Genomic DNA, 16702 nt, shown 5'->3' on the forward strand with positions numbered 1-16702 from the left:
TGCTGTTTTCCCCTGTTACCTTCAAATTCCTGTTAGTTATAATTTTCAGGCATCTTGCTGTTTTCATGCCCTGCTTCCTAATGAGCCACATTCTGGGTTCGGCTGCATCTGGGAGCGCCATGCGCCAATCATGAGACCTTGCTGGGTCTGAGGGGTCCTGAGTCTGTACAGTGCATGTTCTCTCTTACAAAACACCTTAGAAAATTTCATGGGGAAGGAATAACTCCGTGTAAGAGCTGTAATACAGGCTGGATTGAAATACTGTGGATAAAGCAGTAAGGCTGGGATGTCAGTTAATCTCTCACATTGAACTAGATGCTGGTCTGATCCAGGAGAACCACTTCTGTGTTCCAGAGACCAGATCCAGCCAGTGGAGGATGAGATCTGATCCTTTGGACTCAAAAGCAGCTCCTCCTCCTTCAACTAAGCCCAGTGCAATGATGTTACTGGCTTGGTGAGCACGCTCACAGAGCCTGAGGCTGCTCCAGGAGCTGAAGAGCACCTTGGAGAGCTGTGGGCACCCATGGGGGTAGGAGCCATCACCCACTCTGCACAGCAGATCCATGTCTGTCCTGAGAAAGGGTTGTGCTGGTTGGACTGGGAGTTTGGGAGGGAATCCGGGCTCTTGCCTTTTGTAAAATTTTCCACTGGGATCTCACCCAGGATTCACTTGGATGCTGCTGTCCAGAGAGGCACTGAGATAATCACCACACTTTTCCCAATCCTTGCACCAATTCAGAGTGTTTGTGACCTTCAGCCACCTCCCTCTTCCCATTCCATGCCAGAAATAACCTATAAACCTCTTTAAAACTGCTGTTTTTTCCTCACAGAAAGGCTGCACTTGGGAGCTGGCAAGGCGGTGTGCCTCTCCATCCCTCTGTCCATCCATCCATCCTTGTCCCCCTCCTCCGCCGTCTCCCTGGCAACGCTGAGTGCACATCCTGGAAAACTTTATCCGAAATCTGCTCTGGGCAGCTTTCCAAATCCATGCTAACCTTATTAGGTGTCTCTGGGGCCTTGGCTGGCTAATCAAATTAGAGAGCACTAATGGCAGGGAGGACTGGGAGTGGGTAGAGAGCAGTAAAACATAGTGTATACTTAGTGATAATTACACTTGCTTTGTGGCATTGATTTATATGCTTCCCCCCCTCTTTTTTGTTTTCATTGTCTTCAAATACAGCTATTCGGAGGAAGGAAAATGGCTGGTATGATGAGGAGCACCCACTGGTGTTTCTTTTCTTGGGATCATCTGGAATAGGTAACGTTTGGGTTGTGGTGAGGGGGATGGAGAGCCCCGAGGGGAGGGGGTGGGAGCTGTTGCAGGGCTGCAGGATCGGAATAAAATGCCAGTTAAACACACTGTCATCTTTCAGCAGGTCACCCATCATCCAGCAGGGTGACCACAGCTGGACACCTGCACACCCAGCCACATCCAGCCTCATGCTGAGTTATCCCAGAGGACAACCCCCACTCTGAGTCTCAAAAAGGGGCAGTTTTCAGAGTAAAAGTGTTACATTAACAACTTTCCAGTGAAAACCCCTCTATTCCAGTGGGAATGGTGGGATAATAGTGAAAATTTGCTGCCTGCAAACTGAATCTCTGTTTGTCTGCTCCTGTGGGCACAGATTGCTTTGAAACGACAGGATTTTATTGACACCGATAAGATTTGTCCTCTAGCCCAATCAAATGCCACATGACAGCTGATCAGTTCATGAAATGGTCCAAATGACTTTTAGTTGTGGAAAAAACCCCAACAAAACAGCTTTAAAGTAACTGATCTGTGACATTTGGAGCAACCTCAGAGCTTCTCCTGCTTCCACTGCCTCCCACAGGGCTCAAGAAGGTGCTGATGCTCCAGTGCTGGAGGGGTTAAGGGGCACAGGCGAGACCATGCACTGCCACAGAACAGTGCCAGGACAAGCATTAACTCCAAATAAGTTGCTATAAAGCTGTATAAAATCAGAATAAAATATTTTTGATACTTCATTGCCCTGCTACAGCAGACCTGAAGGCTCAGGGATGTAAATTGTTGGTTCTTCCACTCCCATGGCCTTCCATGGGGGCTTTACTCTTCCTTTCCTTCCCTCTTTTCTTTTTTCTTTCTTTTCTTTTTCTCTTTTCTTTTCTTTTCTTTTCTTCTTTTTTCTTTTCTTCTCTCTTCTCTTCTCTTCTCTTCTCTTTTCTTCTCGTTTCTCTTTTCTCTCTTCTCTTCTCTTCTCTTCTCTTCTCTTCTCTTCTCTTCTCTTCTCTTCTCTTCTCTTCTCTTCTCTTCCTTGCCTTGCCTATCCTTTCCAAACATAGTTTCTTGCATCCTTACACATTAGGAGCTCTGATCCAGCATCATCCAAAGTCAGCAAAGCTCTAACTGAAATCAAATGCAGAATTTTGGCAGAGATTTATCAGGTGGAGTAGAATTAATTCCCCATGAATTCCCATTTTTTTAGCCCTTTTCTTGGTGATTTGCTGATCTGACCCACCAGATCTGTTGTGACTGCAATACAGCTGTGGGCAGATGTACAATACTCCAGTAAGAATGTACTTTTTAATCTAATTTCCTTTTAAAAACACATGGCTTTTTTTCTTCAGAATAGTTATTTCTGTGCCTGCTCATTTATTTTTCAGTGTGCAGGTAAATCCCACAGGCATCCATGTGCAGTGCACTGCTGATGGGTGTGCAAGGGACAAGTGTGAACCCCCAGAGCATCCATCTTCCAAAGGGGTGACAGGCTTCACCTCAGCTTTGCTGGTCACCCCAGGAGTCAAAATCAGCCCAGTCCTTCCCCTGATCAACCTGACAAAGTCAGCAGTGTCATGCTGGGGGGTAGCAGTATGGAAGAGAAGTTTTCTGGCACCCACACTTCAATAAAACTGCCTTTTTAAGTTTTTTCCCCAGATGGATGGGCTGGGAGCACAGGACATGGCCTGGCATGAGTTGATGCATGTGTTTACCCTCATCAGGGTGGATTTGCTTCATTACTGATTGTTTCTAGTCCCAGAATTTTTTGACCATCGTCTTATATAAAGTGAAGAAAAAACACCCCATTTTCTTGAAATTCTTTATTTGGAGATTACAAGGCATTGCACGAGGAACTTGAAATATTGAGGGTAAATATAGCAAAAATCTGATCTATCCAATATAGCAAAACTCTGATCTATCCATATCTTTTTGTTCTTTGGGATGGGAGCTTTGTTCCCATCATGTGAGAATCAATTAAAGCTGAAGGAGCCAATGCAGAGATGCTGCTGTTCCAATGCACCAGTTCACCCTGCCCAGGCTGGGAACCCCAGTGGGGTGTGATCTTGGAGATAAAACAGCAATACCCACTTCCCAAGAAAAATATACGTATTGGTTGCCGGAAGTTCCAGCCCTGGTGTTAGCAGAGCTGATGAACAGACAGAAGATGGACAGACCTGGTTTAATGCAAGTTTCTTCTTTCCCTCTCCGGAACAGGTAAAACAGAGTTGGCCAAGCAAACAGCCAAGTACATCCATAAGGACGTCAAAAAGGTAATGGCTCATCCCAGCTTTGTGTTGGCAGTAATGGGGCAGGGGGGTTCATCAGGGGGTTCACTGTGTGGCTGTGCTGCCCTGAAAAAGGGCTTCTGCTGCACTGAGACAGACTTGTGGAGGTCATGGAGTCATAGACAGGTCTGGCTTGAAAGGGCCTTTTAAGCTCATCCAGTTCCACCCCTCCTGTCAAATACAGGGGCACCTTCCACTAGACCAGGTTGCTCCAAGCCACATCCAACCTGGCTTTGAACAGTTCCAGGGATGGGGCAGCCACAGCTTCTCTGGGCAGATTGTGCCAGGGCCTCACCACCCTCACAGCCAAGAATTTCTTCAATCTAACCCTGCCCTCTGTCAGCAGGAAGCCATTCCCCCTTGTCCTGTCCCTCCATGCCCTTGTCTTGAGCCCCTTTAGGGACTGGAAGGATCTCTATGGTCTCCCTGGAGCCTTCTCTTCTCCAGGTGAACACCCCCAGCTCTCCCAGTCTGTCTCCAGAGCAGAGGGGCTCCAGCTCTCAGAGCATCTTCATGGCCTCCTCTGGACTCTCTCCAACAACTCCACACCCCTTCGATGGACTCCAGAGCTGGAGGCAGCTCTGCAGGTGGGGTCTCACCTGAGCAGAGCAGAGGGGCAAAATCCCCACCTCACCTGCTGCCCATGCTGTGGGATCAGCCCAGGACACTGTCTGTGCTCCTGTCTATGTCACCAGAATATTGGAATTGTAAAAATTTAAGCGGATGTAACATTTGTGCTCCCTGATGGATTTTGCTCTCATTTTGACATCCTATGTTGTGAACATATTTTTTTGCCTCTATTACTAATATCACTGTAAATTGTTAGAAGGATAAAATTCCAGGAATCTGTTTTCCATGTCCCCAGCTCCACCACTTGTCACATCCTGCCGATATGGACTGTAGCAATGCAACATTGATTTCCTGCTCAGAATTTTAAGTGCTGAAGTGTTTGGTATCCAGAAGCAGTTTGAATTATTTAGTTTGTTACCCAGTGGGCAGCTTTTAGAGAAGATGAGTTGGAATTATTTCATGGAGGTGGTGGCTTTGCTGAAGGACACTTCAGTGATAATCTGGGGTTTCCATTCCATTCCAATCTATCCTATTCTATTCTGTTCTTTTCCATTCCATTCTGTCTGTTCTATTCCATTACAATTATTTCAATCCATTCACTTCCAATCTATTCTGCTCTGTTCTGTTCTATTCCATTGCAATATTCTGTTCTATTCCATTCAAATCCATTCCATACCAGTCTTCCATTCCATTCCATTCCATTCCATTCCATTCCATTCCATTCCATTCCAATCTGTTCCATTCCATTCTCTCCCATGTTTCACATTTAAGCCTCTGCCTACCTGTAAGAGGTGCTTAGCTCTCTCCTACATGGAGCTAGGGAAAAGGAGGAAAGACAAGCAGAGCTGTGCGCAGATGAATCCCTCTTCCCCACATCCTCCAGCAGTGAATGGACACAATGCAGCGACACATGTAGAAAGAAGACCAAACTGGAACCAAGACTGTAAAAACAGCTGTTCCGGTTTCTTTTCCTCATCCCTCTATAACTGCCTTCCAGAAGCCATAAATCCTGGATCTCAAGCACCCTCATCCCTAATCCCGCACGTGGAACTGCTCCATGGCCAGACATCCAGTGGGGAAATCAGTTAAACCCTGAGTGTTGTGTTACTTTGATAGCAGCAGGAATCTGCGATTTATTAGTAATGAACCAGCTCAGCCATTGGTGCCCCAGTGAGGGATGAGAGGGGGTCATACACCCCACAGGCTCTGATGAGGGGCAGCAATTCACAGGAACTGATGGATTAAGAAAGGAAAACCTGGAACTGTCCCTTTTTCATCTGAAAGATGGAGTCAGTTTTTTCCATCTTGCTCTGCCCTGGGTAGACATTTTAATAATTTTCAGGGAAATTATTGCATGGGAATATTTTTCCCAGAGAACCTGTAGCTGTCACATCCCTGAAAGTGTTCAAAACCAGGTTGAATGGGGCTTGGAGCCACTTGGTCTAGTGGAACGTGTCCCTACCCATGGCAGGGGGGTTGGAACGGGATAGTCCTAAAGGTCCCTTCCAACCCAAACCATTCTCTGATTCCATAATTTTCCCAGGTAACAAATGACAGGACTAGAGGAAACTGCCTCAAGCTGGAGCTAGGGAGGTTTACGTTGGATATTAGGGAAAATCCTGTCTGTTCAGCTCTGGAAAAGGCTGCCCAGAGCAGTGGCGGAGTCCCCATCCCTGAAGAGGTTTAACAGCTGCGTGGATGTGACACTTGGGAACATGGGTTAGTGGTGGGATTGGCAGTGCTGGGGGAACAGTTTGGCTCTGTTGTCTCAGAGGGCTTTTCCAACCCAAACAGAAAATTCTGTTCTCTAATTCTGGGATCCCCATGTAATGGTGTCCATGTGTGTGCCACATACACATGTCCAGATGAGATGTATTCCCGGACGTATGTCTCCTTCTCTACCATGGACAGTGGTTATGTCCAGCTGACCATGTCCAGGATGATGCTGGGAAGTTAAGGCTTGGCTTTTTCTGCGTCAGCTGGATGATCACTGTAGGTCCTTTCCAACTGAAATATTCCTCTTCCCTCCCCTTCCCTCTCCTTCCCTTATTTTCCTTTCACCTCCAGGATGTGGATTACAGCTCCGTGATCAGGACATTCAGTACCTGCAGTCAATCATCAGCTTTTCATATGCAAAATGGAAACTTGGGTGGAAGCTATAAATTCACTAACACTATTCTCTGTTACAGGTTCAGTTCACTTCAGCCCGGTTCACCTACAAGCCCAGTTCACCTCAGCTTTATGACTTTTGTTGGATTTTTGTGGAGGGGTGTTGCATTCTTCTTGTGATTGATTTCTAAAAAGCTGAACCACAAAAATTTTCTATTTTATTTAGAAAATTTCACCTCTGTCAGTACCGCTCCAGCTCTGGCAGTGAGCAGATTGATCAAATCTCATCTTAAGTCTCTTGCAGGGTTTCATCAGACTGGACATGTCGGAGTTCCAGGAGAGGCATGAGGTCAGTAAATGGGCTCTGAAAGGGAGAAGCTTCAAATTTAATCCAGAAAAAATGGGCATTTTGGGGTGTCAAGGTGGGAGCACGGCAGAACAGCAGGAGTTGTTCCAAGTTGTGAATTAAATTGCAAGTAAGTTGCCAGAAAGCAACTTTAATTGAGTGTCCTGGTTTAGGCATGGTACTCCCCAGTTTAGTGCTCCCATTCCAAACCACGAGTCACTCACTCACGCCCCACGTCCCCTTGTCCCTCCCCATGGCATCGGGCTGGAGAGGGGAACTGGAAGCTCAAAAGGTAAAGACCATGGGTTGAGATAAGAGCAAGTTACTGGAAACAGAAATGAGATAAGAAAACAAACAAGCAACAATATTAATTACACAAGTATGTAAAAGAGAGAGAGCGATTCACATGCAAAATGCCCACTGACCCAACCCAGCCACACACTCCAGCTCAGAACCATGTCCTTCTACCACTCTTATTTGACCAAAAGGAACCCGTTCTCCCCAGAAGAGACTCCTTGCCCCTCCTGGCTACTGCAAAAATTAACCCTGTCCTGGCTGGAACCAAGACATTGAGGCAAATTAGGAAGAGAGACCAAGGAACAAGGAAAAGTTTAACAATATGTGTCCAGTGCTGTGGGTTCCCTTGGGGTGGGGTCTGCCCTTGGGGAGAGAGCACCTGAGAAGAGATGGTGGAATCCAGAGGATCTTCTTGTGCATGAAAACCTGCAGCCACATGCTGTTCAGCACCAACCAATGCCCAGGCAGGCACAGCTTACCCCAAGCCCCTTATCCCCAAAACATTGCTAAGTCCAGTGTGGGATCATTGCCTCAGCCTACCTTCCATGGAGGAAAGGGGGAGAATCCAGCAGAAGACAGGACAGTAGTGCCAAGTCCACCCCTGCCATCACAACTCCTGCCCAATTCTGGTGCTACAGGAGGGATGGAGTATCTCACCAGGGTCACCCCTGGAGCTGAGGGGGTCCTAAATCCCTTTGGAGGGCTCTGTCTCCCCAAAAAGCATCAAGGTCCTAGCAATGACAGTGGTAAAACACTGGCACAGGCTGTCCAGAGAAGTTGTGGCTGCCCCATCCTTGGAAGTGTTCAAGGCCAGACTATATGGGGCTTGGAGCAACCTGGTGCAGTGAAAGGTGTCCCTGTGTATGGCAGTAGGGCTGGCACTACATGGTCCCTTGCAACTCAAACCATTCCATGATTCTGTGATAACGGACTGTGGCTTCAGATGACGCTCAGACATGTAAGATAGATGTAAGGTAGATGTAAGATGCACCAAGCTATATGTCAGAAATTGTCATTTTGCCAAAACATTCCTGTTGTCAGAAATATTATTCTATATAACCGTCTAAATTTCTAAACTTCATTTTAAAAAAACACTGTGTCAAGCAGTGATGACATAGGAAAAGTATTTTACTTGTGGCCTCTTCCCACAAAGGCTACTTGTGGCTTTGATTCTGCACCAGAACCACCTGCCACTCATAATCCTTTGAATCCTTGCTCTTAAAAAGGCTAAAAGGGATGAAAACAAATCTTGGACATCTGGGACAGATTGCTCAGACCCTGCATAGCAAAGCAGGGCTGGTGCCTTCCTGCCTGTCCATGCTCTGCTGGTTCGAGATCTGGGCAGGGAATTGCTCAATCTTTATTTTGCTTAATTGTTGCTTATTAAGCTGATTTTGGGATACCTGGGGTGCAATAGGTGTCACAAAGAATGTAGAACCTGTTTTGTCAGCAGCAAAGAGCAGCGGTGGCCTGACAAGCTACCAGAAGGGCTTCATTTGCACTGTCCAGGGACCAGCCTTCACCTTTCCTGTTCCTTCCTCCCAGGTGGCAAAATTCATTGGCTCGCCGCCCGGCTATGTGGGCCATGAAGAGGGTGGACAGCTCACCAAAAAGCTGAGGCAGTGCCCAAATGCCGTGGTACTCTTTGACGAGGTGGACAAAGCCCACCCTGATGTGCTCACCATCATGCTGCAGCTGTTTGATGAGGTAAATCCACATTTTGGGTTAGAGTCGACACAAGGGACATGCAGAAGGTGACAGTGAGGAGTGAGAGGGATGACAGGTGGAGGAGTCAGGTGATTTGGGTTGGGAGGGACCTTAAAAGCTCATCTAGTCCACCTCTCCTGCCATGGGCAGGGACACCTTCCACTAGACCAGGTTGCTCCAAGCCCCATCCAGCCTGGCCTTGAACACCTCCAGGCATGGGGCAGCCACAGCTTCTCTGGGTAACCTGTGCCAGGGCCTCACCACCCTCAGAGGGAAGAATTTCTTCTTAATATCCCATCTAACCCAGCCCTCTGGCAGTGGGAAGCCATTCCCCCTCATCCTGTCTCTCCAGGCCTTTGTCCAAAGTCACTCTTTAGCTCTCTGGTTGATTTTGAAGGTCCCAGTCTGTCCTCAGAGGCCACCAAACTCCAGGGCAACACGCTGGAAGGTTTTGGAGGGGTTTTTTTTGTTTTTCTTTTAAGGATTAATAACACCATTTTTCTTGCATAGATCATCACAGTAGCAGTTCAATGTGAAATCAATTCCTGTACCAGGCACTTGACAGGGCAATAACCCAAATGTTAATCTCAAGCACCCAACAAGGATTTGTGTCATTGTGCTGGATCTCTGCTGTTGGAGATGGATTGAGGAAAGAAACAGCCTGGGGAGATGCTGCTTTTTTCCTTATTTCCCTCTCTTTTTTATATTATTAATCAAGAGCACTGGTACTTTGGAAAGGTTCCTGGGTTGGTTTGGGGGGCTGAGGGTTGATGCCACTGCAGCAGTGGTGGTGCTGGGCAGCCCTGGTTTGCCAGGTGATCCCACAGGGATGAGGAGCTCTGCTGCTCAGGTCACTCTGTTACAGCCATAACATGGTTATTTGTGGGCTCTGCCCAGCCCAAACCACAGCCACAGGCAGGGTTAGGGTCAAGCCTAGGATTAGCATTAGCATCAGTCCTGAGCTGAGCCTGGGGCTTGTGCCAGACCTAAAACCACCACAGGGAGGCAGGCAGAGGGTCAAAGGCTGGGGAGTTACATATGGGCAGCCACACGGTCATGGAATCACTGAGGTTGGAAAAGCCCTCTGAGACCATCAAGTCCAAGCATTCCCCCAGCACTGCCAAGCCCACCACTAAACCTAAATGCCACATTCACACAGCTTTTAAGTCCCTGCAGGGATGGGGACTCCAACACTGCCCTGGGTAGACTGTGCCAAGGCTGGACAACACTTTCAGGGAAGAATTGTTTCCTGATCTCCAACCTATACCTTCCCTGGTGCAACTTGAGCCCGTTTATTCTTGTCCTGTCCCTCCTCCCCTGGGAGGAGACCAAGACTCCCGTACCAGATCCAACCTCCTGTCAGGGAGCTGTAGAGAGCGAGAAGGTCTTCCCTGAACTGCCTTTCCTCCAGGCTGAATGAGGACATGGACTGGCCCAACCCTCCTCCTGGCAAGGCATCTCCCAGCGCTTCCATCAGTTCTGTCCTGGATAGGGCACACTGGGACCATATGCAGGACAAGTTCCTGCCATTCCTAGGAGAGACAAGGACTTCTCCAACCTCATCCTTGCTTCCTTCCACCTCAATCCTTGGGCATCCCTTCAAAATTAAATCCACTCTGGGGAAAAACGGGACCCATGTTCTTTTTCCTGGTGGTTTGGCCATGTCCTCCAGCACTTGCTGACACGGCTGGTGTCATCTTGCTGTTGTTGCAGGGCAGGCTGACAGATGGGAAGGGGAAGACCATTGACTGCAAGGATGCCATCTTCATCATGACCTCCAATGTGGCCAGTGAGGAGATTGCACAGCATGCACTGCAGCTCCGGCAAGAAGCCATGGAGATGAGCAAGAAAAGGATCGCAGAAAACTTAGGTACTGGAGTTTCAATCTTCAAATCCCTAAAGAATCTCCCTCCTTCCTAACACAACTTTGTTTGATACCAGCTCAGCCATCCTTCGGCAGGGGGCACACCCAGACCCTTCAGTCCCCTCTCCACTGGTCCTAAACTGGTCCACATGACTTGGGAATGCTCCTCTGCCAGGAAGTCATGAAATCCCAGAAGGCTTTGGGTTGGAAGGGACCTAAAAGCCCACCCAGTTCCAACCCCCTGCCACAGGCCAGGACACCTTCCACTAGACCAGGTTGCTCCAAGCCCCATCCAACCTGGCATGAAACAAGAAGTGAGTACAAGATGAGAAAGGCTGAGAGGTTGGACAGAGCCTCAAAGACACAATCTCCCTCTGAAGGATGCAGTGTCAAATAATGAGGATTTCAGAGGAGGTGGATTGAAACTGGATAGTCTTTATGGTCCCTTTCAACCCAAACTCTTCTGGGATTCCATGATTCTCTTTATCAAATCCCCCTTTTCTTTAGGGACCCTTCTAAATGCTTCCTGCAAAAGACTGTGGCTGGTTCAGGTGCTCATATTAAAGAGGAAAAGTTTTCTTTCCGCTCAGTCCTTCCCAAAAGGACTGAGCTTAATGAATTTTACTTCCCCATGGAATGGGAGCCCTGGCCTCACATACCAGGCTGCTGGAGAAAAATTTCCCAAAATGTGAATTTGGTAATAAAAGGGGAATGAGGAGAGCAAGGGCAGTCTCTGATATTGGAAATTAACAACTTGATGTGCAACCTCCAGTGCCTTTGCTGGTAACTCTGAGGATGGACAGATGAAAAGTGATGCTAGCACCAGGGACTGTCCCTTTTAGACAGTGTTTGTCACATGGAGCAGAGGGAAAGCCTGTTTCCATCAGGTGCTGCTGTGCCTGGATAACCAGGCAGCCATGGGCAGTGACTGCATCCCTTCTTTTCTCATCAATCTTAAAAAACTTACTTTGGGGTTTTTAAGATCTTTTTATGGTCTTAATTGTCTGGACATCACATCTTTCTCAAGGTATCCAGCAGCCTGTGCCATCTCAGATACACCATATTCCTTCATCAGCTCCATAGGAGTAGGAAAAAACATTGGATTTTGGCATCAAATCTGTTTTCCTGCTTCTTTCTCCCTGTCTCTTCCTTTTACTTTGGAGAAGTGGCCGTCGACGCTGACTTAATTCAGAATCTTTAAACTTCTATCAGGCTGGGTAAAGGACAAAACACATCGTCAACTGAACTTTCCAGAATAACATTTGAAAATGCCAAACGTTTCCCTGCTCAATGAGGAGAGCATTGAATTTTAATTTCTGGGACAGTACAGCTGCAGCAGGAGAGGAGCGGGGGAGGGCATTTGGGCACAGCAGCTGCCCTCAACTGCGTTTAGAGGAGCTCCTGCCCATTTCCTGACTCTCAGTGTGGAGATGCCACGGCAGGAGGTCACTAAAGCGCCTGGCAGGCAGATAAATGGGAAGATAAAGGGAAAGAGCTGCTTCCCCAGTGGGCTCTGCATCCACCAGTGGCAGCAGCAGGTATTACATGTGGGAAGTGGGAATGCTGGTAGCAGTGCTGGCTCCTCTGCCTTTCCAGCTCTCCTCTGCCAAAACACTGGGACAGACCTACTGGCATCCCTGCCCGTGAGAGAGGGGTTGGAACTGGATCAGGTGATTCCAGAGCACCCTGCACCACTTCGGGCATTAGGGGGAACCTCCTCACTGCCTACAACTGCCTGAACAGAGGATGTAGCCAGGTGGGCATCAGTCTCTTCTCCCAGGTAAAAAGTGACAGGACAAGAGGAAACAGTCTCAATTTATGCCAGGAGAGGTTTAGGTTGGATATTGGGAAACTTTATTCCCCAATAGGTTTGTTCAGCCTTGGCACAGGCTTCCCTGGGCAGTGGTGGAGTTCCCATCCCTGGAGGGATTTAAAAGATGTGTGGATGTGGAATGTGGGGACATGGTTTAGTGGTGGGCTTGGCAGTGCTGGGGAAATGCTTGGACTTGATGGTCTCAGAGGGCTTTTCCAACCTAAACCACCTATCCAGTGGAGCCTGAGAACCCCTTCTGCCACTGCTGGTGAGGGGCAGCAATCTTCATCTGGGCTGCATAGCTGGGATAGGCTCCCAGCACCCAACATGGGTCTGTGTCCCCTCCCTTGCCCTGCATGCTGGGATCCAATCCAGAGCACAGGAATCTATCTTGCTGTGAGCACCCTGGTGTCAAACAGCACATGGAGGCGAATGGGTGCAGAATGGGTGAAGCTGTGGGAAGAACTGGGATGATGAAGACAAAGAGGAATGTGGCACTGGGAGGAAGATGGGTGATGCTGCAGCCAAGCATCCAGAGTGGCTGGGAGCCAGGATTCAAGAGCAGCCAGACCCTGGCTCCATCTGCAGTCAGCAGAGGGAAATAGACTGCAGCCAGAGCAGTGCCGCAGGCACCCTGAACATGAGATTGGTGTTTGCGGGAGAGACCATAGACTCTTCCAGTGCTCACAGCCCCAGAGGGCCAGTGTGCTCTGTGTGTCAGGTCACTGGCAGCTGTGGAGCCCAACTTGGCACCTCAGCTGCCCAAAACCTCTGGGAGCAGCTCCTGTGGGCACAGAGCAGGGAGCAGAGGCAGAGCCAGGGCTCTTTGGCCATTCAAGGGAGCCACATCAGCATAGGATGTTCCCCTGGAGCACCACAGGACACCCAGAACTGCTGTCCACAATGCCAAGTGCAGGGACACCACACTGCCAAAGCAAACTGCTGACACATGTGGAGGTCCCAGGTCTGTCCTGCAGTACCCCCCAGACCCTTCCTTGCCCTCAGCTCTAGCTTGTGAAGCCATTGTCCCACTGCCCCTACTGACACCTGCCATCCACCTCTCTTCCAGAGGACGTCCAGATGACTGACAAGATCACCATTTCCAAGCAGTTCAAGGAAAAGGTTATTCGCCCTATCTTGAAGGTATGGACAGTGTTTTCATGGCTGATGTTTTAGGTGTCCTGAGCTTTGGTCCCAGACTCCTTCCCTGTGTTTCTCTCCCAGCTATGAGAGAAGGGATGTAACCCCACTAAAAATGTTGGAGGGACCTTTCAGCAAGGTCAGAGCCCAGCAGAAATAAAGCACAGCTTCTTTACTCTTGGAGTGGAGCCACGATGCATGGTGGGAAGGGGACACAGGACAGGAAGCGCTGCAGTGCAATTTGGGGGCTCTCTGCTCTCCCAAGGTCAGGAAAACCTGACTGCAGTGACATCGCTGTGACCTTCAGTTTCTTTAAGATGTTTCTGAAGCACCTCTGGGTGCTGTCCAGCTCCATGGCATGGGGTTGGATGGCTGCTGGGAGCTGTGGGAGGTGGGACGATCCCTGGGGAGCTCCTTCTGCAATGCCACTCTCACTGCTGTTCCCATCGGGGTCACCATCCCTTTCCCTGCTGACCTCCTCCCTTGTCCCTGCAGGCTCACTTCAGACGGGACGAATTCCTGGGCAGGATCAATGAAATTGTCTATTTTCTCCCTTTTTGCCACTCAGAGCTCATCCAGCTGGTCAACAAGGAGCTCAATTTTTGGGCCAAAAAGGTAAAAAAACATCAAGGGCTTTAGAGGGGACTTCTCAGAATAACTCTGTAAGAAATCCCTGGTGCAGCATCTATCCTTGGGTAGACACAATGATGTGTATCTTTACTATCATTATACAAGCTGTTGGACTTGGGGTGCTGGGGAGAATCAGGACCTCTGGGAGCAGCAGAGATGGTTCCTCTTGGACTGGAGCTCCAGGCCACCCTCAGAGATGTCATTTGTCTGATTGGTCTTTGCATGTCTGAGCTCTCTGGGGGCTAGATGGGATTTTGGGGTCCTTTTGTTGTGGTGGAACTGGCCTGGTGGAGCTCAGCCCTTCTCAGCACTGCAGTGCAGCATCCTCGCTGCTCAAGGAGAAGGGTGCCAGGCTTGCTGCGGGGCATCCATAATTCTTCCTCCTCTTCCTTCCCTCCCCCCGGCAGGCCAAGGCAAGGCACAACATCACACTGCTATGGGACAGGGAGGTCATGGACGTGCTGGCTGATGGCTACAACCTTCACTATGGTGCCCGCTCCATCAAACACGAGGTGAAGGCAAGAGGGAAGTTGGGGTGAAGTTCATGTTGTCACCTCCAGCCCCACTGCCCACGGAGAGCCAGGACTGGAAAGGCATCAAAAGAGAGATGGAGTCACTGGAGCAAATTCAGAGGATGTCATGGAGATGCTCTGGGGGCTCTAGCCCCTCTGCTCTGGAGACAGGCTTGGACAGCTGGGGGGTGTTAAAAGTGGACAAGAGAAGGCTCCAGGGAGACTTTAGAGCTTCCAGTGCCTAAAAGGGCTCCAAGAGAGCTGGAGAGGGACTTTGGACAAGGGCCTGGAGTAATAGGTTAAGGGGGGATGGCTTCAAACTGCAAGAGGGCAGGGTTAGGTGGGATATTGGGAAGAAATTGTTGTCTGTGAGGGTGGTGAGGCTCTGACACAGATTTCCCAGAGAAGCTGTGGCTGTGCCATCCCTGGAAGTGTTCAAGGCCAGGCTGGACAGGGCTTGGAGCAAACAGGTCTAGTGGAAGGTGTCCCTGCCTGTGGCAGGGGGTATGAAATGTTAACAAACTTTAAAAAGTCCTTTTCAACCCAAACCCTTCTGGGATTTCATGACTGTGGGTCTGACCCTCCTTGTCTCTGGAGAGATGTCAGTGGTCTGGGGGAGGAAGTGTCACACCCACACTCCAGAGACAGGGCATAAGTGGGATGAAGAGAAGGTTGCATGATTCTGCACTACCTGAGGGTGGGAAGGAGCTGGCCATCTGCATGGGAGGTTTTCCACAGGGTTTTCCTGTCAGGATCTGGTCTGTCCCTCAGGTGGAGCGGCGTGTGGTGAACCAGCTGGCAGCTGCCTATGAACAGGACCTGCTGCCACGGGGCTGCACCCTCAGGATCACCGTGGAGGATTCGGACAAGCAGCTGCTGAAAACCACAGAGGGGTCTTCCTCCAGCACAGGAAAATCCAAGGTGCCCACCCTGCGGCTGGAGATTGTAGAGAAGGACAGCAAGGCCCGAAAACTGGAGATCCAGGCACCGCTGAACCCCGAAAACATCACTTACTTCTTGTAGGCAGCACTGGGCGCTCACAGTGGCAATGAAATACCCCAAGAGCTGGAGTGAGCAGTGTCAGAGAGGGCAGAGCTGCAATCCTGCCACCTCTGGGCATGGACACAGGCACAGGCACGGACACAGATATGGGCAGGAGCTGCCCCGGGGTGGGCATGAAGGGCTCTGGGGGTGCAGCTGCGGGTGACAAGGTGCCCTGGTGCCATTCAGGGATGGGTCAGTGGAGGTCCTGGGGTTTCACAGGGTGTTGGAGTTTTTTAAGGAGGGGGGAAGCAAATTGTGGACCATGCAGGAGCTGGGATGAATTTGTCATTCCCATGGGAGGGGGCTTGCTGGGATAGCTGGGCTGGCAAGGTGGGGGATGGGAACTGAGTGTGAGTATAAAAGCCACCAGGCACGCACTTGCTCTGTATTGTCCCTGTTTCTTTATGGCAATAAACATGCTTTGCGCATCCAACCTTTGTGTCCCCAGAAGGAGCGGCCGTTGGGACCACCATCCTCATCTTAGGGCACTCCCAGGTCTCCTGCTCGTCACCAGGAGCCAGGAATGTCACCAAGAGTGGGGAACACCACTGGGAGCTGGGACCCACTGTCACATCTCCCCAGCCCAGCCAGGCAACATCCTGGTGCAAATCCCTCACTGAACCTTTTTCTCATGACCACCTTCCAGGAAATATTTAATATCTCAGGTGGAACTGAGCTGTCCAAGTTGTCTCCATGGGGACATGGAGGCTGTGGCCCCCCCATGGGGGCTCCTTCAGGGAGCTGCTCATGGTGGAATAGGAGACATGGTCACTAATGGGGCCACCCCAGCCATGGGTTTCAAAGAGGAGAACATGAAATACATATGGAAATCAAGCCCCCTCAGGATTAATTAGCTCTGAATCACTGTCCCTTGGGATGCAGCCAGGATCCTCATCCCACTGTTCCCTCCTACCCCGATGTCCTCATCGGCATTTGGTTCTGGTGCTGGTTCTTGTCTTCCAGGGATACAAGGAGGTGTGGTGGGGGATGCCTTGAACCCCCTTCCTATCCCAGTAGCTTTTTTCTGGCTTAATGCTGGGGCCTGGAGCAGGATCCCATCCCTGGAGGGTTTGGGAGTGTCACCAGGCTCCGCTGGAGCCTCCCAAGGTCAGATTCACTTCCACAGGTGCACACAGGTGCACGTGGGT

The 16702-nt window shown here is 49.7% G+C and overlaps 1 protein-coding gene across 3 annotated transcripts in view; it reads left to right on the forward strand.

Moving 5' to 3' along the window:
- Positions 1 to 15987, forward strand: part of CLPB (caseinolytic mitochondrial matrix peptidase chaperone subunit B) — a 73423-nt gene extending 57436 nt beyond the window's left edge. For 2 of the 3 annotated variants that reach the window (XM_032098020.1, XM_032098011.1), the window contains exons 8-16: positions 1181 to 1258; positions 3452 to 3507; positions 6506 to 6550; positions 8390 to 8551; positions 10265 to 10421; positions 13298 to 13371; positions 13864 to 13983; positions 14406 to 14510; positions 15282 to 15987. In XM_032098020.1, the coding sequence (XP_031953911.1) occupies positions 1181 to 1258; positions 3452 to 3507; positions 6506 to 6550; positions 8390 to 8551; positions 10265 to 10421; positions 13298 to 13371; positions 13864 to 13983; positions 14406 to 14510; positions 15282 to 15533 (1049 nt within the window). In that variant the 3' untranslated portion in view covers positions 15534 to 15987. Of the gene's footprint in view, positions 1 to 1180; positions 1259 to 3451; positions 3508 to 6505; positions 6551 to 8389; positions 8552 to 10264; positions 10422 to 12011; positions 12172 to 13297; positions 13372 to 13863; positions 13984 to 14405; positions 14511 to 15281 lie in introns of those variants that run through there. The other variant, XM_032098026.1, reaches the window with a different exon arrangement.
- The last annotated feature ends 715 nt before the right edge of the window (positions 15988 to 16702 follow it).

This window comes from Corvus moneduloides, chromosome 2 (genome assembly GCF_009650955.1).
Source record: "Corvus moneduloides isolate bCorMon1 chromosome 2, bCorMon1.pri, whole genome shotgun sequence".
NCBI classification, from domain to species: Eukaryota; Metazoa; Chordata; class Aves; order Passeriformes; family Corvidae; genus Corvus; species Corvus moneduloides.